Source organism: Sturnira hondurensis, unplaced genomic scaffold (assembly GCF_014824575.4).
Source record: "Sturnira hondurensis isolate 20B ecotype Veracruz unplaced genomic scaffold, ASM1482457v3 Scaffold0025484, whole genome shotgun sequence".
Classification (NCBI taxonomy): Eukaryota; Metazoa; Chordata; class Mammalia; order Chiroptera; family Phyllostomidae; genus Sturnira; species Sturnira hondurensis.
The window spans coordinates 444,788-447,917 of NW_028098115.1; the positions used below are offsets into that span (position 1 = coordinate 444,788).

The window sequence follows — 3,130 nt, forward strand, 5'->3', positions numbered from 1 at the left end:
ATTTTTTCCTTAGAGAATTTTTGGTGAGCCAAACCGATGACAATTGCTGGGAAGCAAAATCTCAACAGATTGAAAAATGCTTCCTATTTTTCTGACTTAGTAATAGTGAAAGAGAGAGAGGCAGAGAAAGAGAGAGAGAAGGAAAGAAGAAAGAAAGAAAGAAAGAAAGAAAGAAAGAAAGAAAGAAAGAAAGAAAGAAAGAAAGAAAGAAAGAAAGAAAGAAAGGAGGGAGGGAGGGAGGGAGGGAGGGAGGAAGGAAGGAAGGAAGGAAGGAAGGAAGGAAGGAAGGAAGGAAGGAAGGAAGAAGGGAAAGAAAGAAAGAAGGAAAGAAAGAAAGAAAGAAAGAAAGAAAGAAAGAAAGAAAGAAAGAAAGAAAGAAAGGCAAATTGAAGATTATAATTTCATACACTCCTCCTCCAAACCCCGAGGCTGAGCAGGGTTTTCCTGAGGTCACACTGTCCTTCCTTCTGTGTCAGAGAATTTAGTGTTTAAGATTTTCCTTCTGTCAGTCCATCCAGCATGACAGTGTCCCCTGTAGCTCCCTTTTATCTAAAACATCCCACACTTGTTAGTAAATGCGGACACAGGGAAAGGTCCAAGAACTGGAATCCTGCTTCCCTAAGGGGAAGGAAAGACCAATGAAAGAGGCTCGTCACTCCAGTCTGGTAATTAGTAGAATTCATTAAGGGAAACTTACATACAAGGCATGTCTTGGTTGGCTGCAAGACAGAATGGATCCCTGCAGCACCTGACAAAGAATTACATAAGGTAAAGGGGGAGGGGAGAGATAATCAGGAATACTAGTACATGAATGCTACCAGGTATAAAAATTACTTTACATGCTTGACCAGGTCAGGACAATGGCCTGTTCCAGGAAGTAGCAAGTCACAGGAGGCAGGGAAAGGGTCCTGATTTATGTCATAATGAACATCAATTATGATAAGACAGTCTCTCAGGGTGGTTTGTGGGAAATAATCTCTGTCTGGTCCAGCTCAATGGTGAGAGAAGGGGTCACACCATGGAACAGTCTTTCCTCCACAAGATTTAAAAGTTTATGCTTGACATCAAGGAATCTACCTGAAAAGACATTATCTCAAAAAAGAATTATCTCTAAAAGCCAACAGTCAAAAGATGAGGCATTTAATGATTCTATTCGCTGCTCACCAAAGTTAACCAGATTTACAGTTCTCACCCTCTGGCAGGAAAGCAGAAATGGAGACTGCACAGAATCCAGGAATCCAGGTGGTTGCAACTGAGTTTTATTGAAAGAAGCAGTAAAGTGGTTAAAATGGAGCCCTCCTCACAACCCACTCCTTATCCTCCAAACCACACAAGGGCAAACCTCACACCAGGGAAGCATGCTTCTATCATATAGGAGCCCAAACTTGAGTGATCTCCCACAGGGCAAGGAAGAAAGAGGGGAGAGGCAGGTGACACGATGAGGTCGGGCACCTCACTGCCCTGGTCTCAGGTGGAGACCTCTACTGAAGCATCGAAGTGAACTGGCACGTATGGGTTTCCCTCACAAGCCACAATGATCTGCCTCTCTTTCTGGCTGGTCCGGTATGCACAATTGGGGTACTTGGAACCATTCGTCAGGCGACAGTCCGTGATGTTCATGCTGGAGCTGCTCTTGTGGCAGTTGGGCTGCCCATTCTTGCAGGTAATGTTTCCCTGGAGGCAAATGGCCTGGACATCCACCAAAGGCTCATGCACAAAGGTGTTCACCGGCTTGCACCTTCCCTCAGTCATTTTCCTGCGCCTCATCATTTGGTTGCAATAGCTAGAGTTGGTGGGGTAACCATCTGGATCCATGTGCTGCCGTTGAAACTTCATGGCCCACGATTCCTTGCCCAGGGAAGGCTGGGCCCATCCCAGCACCAATAGCACCAGGATTAGCAGTGGGCACAGGATGAAGGACATCTGAGCCATGCTGTCCTCACTGCCTTGGAGGAGCCTAGCCAGAACAGGTAGAGAAGAGGAAAACCCTTACTTTGGAAAGAGAATCTCATTTCCCACCTGTGGTCTCCCTGGCTTACACTCCAGTCAGCCAGAAAGACATCCATCTTCCTGCAAGATTTTTCAAGTAATGAGACACTCACACAGACTCTTCTCCAAAAGCATTTAACTTCTACTAGTCACAGAGAGGAAGTCCTTCCCTCTGGGTTGTGACCTCCAAAGCAACCTAAAATCCCGTCAGTCCTGTTTTTGAATACTGGAGGGTTGTTTAAAAAAATCTAAAGATACATTTGAAAAATAAAATACGTTTGTACTCAGTGCTCTAGTGGCTCAATAGAAGATCCTTTTAAACAAACCATGAGCCAAATTGTATCCCAGATACTATCATGACATCCAGGATCGTGGTGGACAGAGCCCTGTTGTCCTACAACACAAGGGAAACTCAACCCAGTGCCTGACACTGGCCTCACAAAGGGATGCCACTGTATTCCAAAAAGATGATTGCCTCTGCCCTGCCTGGGGCTGCTCCCTCTCCAGCCCCATGGGTTCTCTGCAACCATAGTACTCCCTCCTCATCCCCGTTCTGCCTCCAGCTGTGTTTCCCTAGCCCATGCTTTCACACTGTTAGCGTCACCCACCCTGGCTCCCTCCCCTCCAACCTTCAGGCAGAAGCAGCTCCTGAGACAACCTCTTGGGCCACTTACCTGGATCTCTAGCTTTGATTCCAGACAAGGGCGAGAGCAAGTGGAAAACCAACTTATGCAGTCACCAGATCCTTGTAGTGTGGACTTTACGTAGATTACAAAGGGGCTTGGCTTCCAAGATGAGAAGTAGGGGAGGAGCGTTTTGGCTTCAGCCTAGAGGAAAAGAAGGGCATTGTGAGGAAGGGCATTACTTGTTCATTGTGTGAACAAGTAATGAGTGTCTCATTACTTGTTCCTGCTGGTCCACGGGAACAACAGAGAAAGCCACTATAGCAGTAATGCTCAAACCCCAACCAAGTCCAAATAGCCCTTGGAGATTAGCAAAGGGCACATAATATGTAATCAAGGGAGAGGGAGGGAAAGGGAGGTCCTCTCTCTACCCAGGAGTCCTGGAGTGGCTCTGACCAGAATTCCCTATCTCTTATTAGCAGATGGCTATATGGGGGTGCGAGGGGTGAGGGGCAAGT

The 3,130-nt window shown here is 46.5% G+C and overlaps 1 protein-coding gene across 1 annotated transcript; it reads right to left on the minus strand.

The window, feature by feature from the left end:
* Positions 1–707: 707 nt before the first annotated feature.
* RNASE1 (ribonuclease A family member 1, pancreatic) lies at positions 708–2,808 on the minus strand. The gene is made up of 2 exons (XM_037039757.1): positions 2,664–2,808; positions 708–1,957 (listed from the first exon to the last, which is right to left on the minus strand). The coding sequence occupies exon 2, from the start codon at positions 1,930–1,932 to the stop codon at positions 1,468–1,470; it is 465 nt and encodes a 154-aa protein (XP_036895652.1). The 5' UTR covers positions 1,933–1,957; positions 2,664–2,808; the 3' UTR covers positions 708–1,467.
* Between the last annotated feature and the right edge of the window lie 322 nt (positions 2,809–3,130).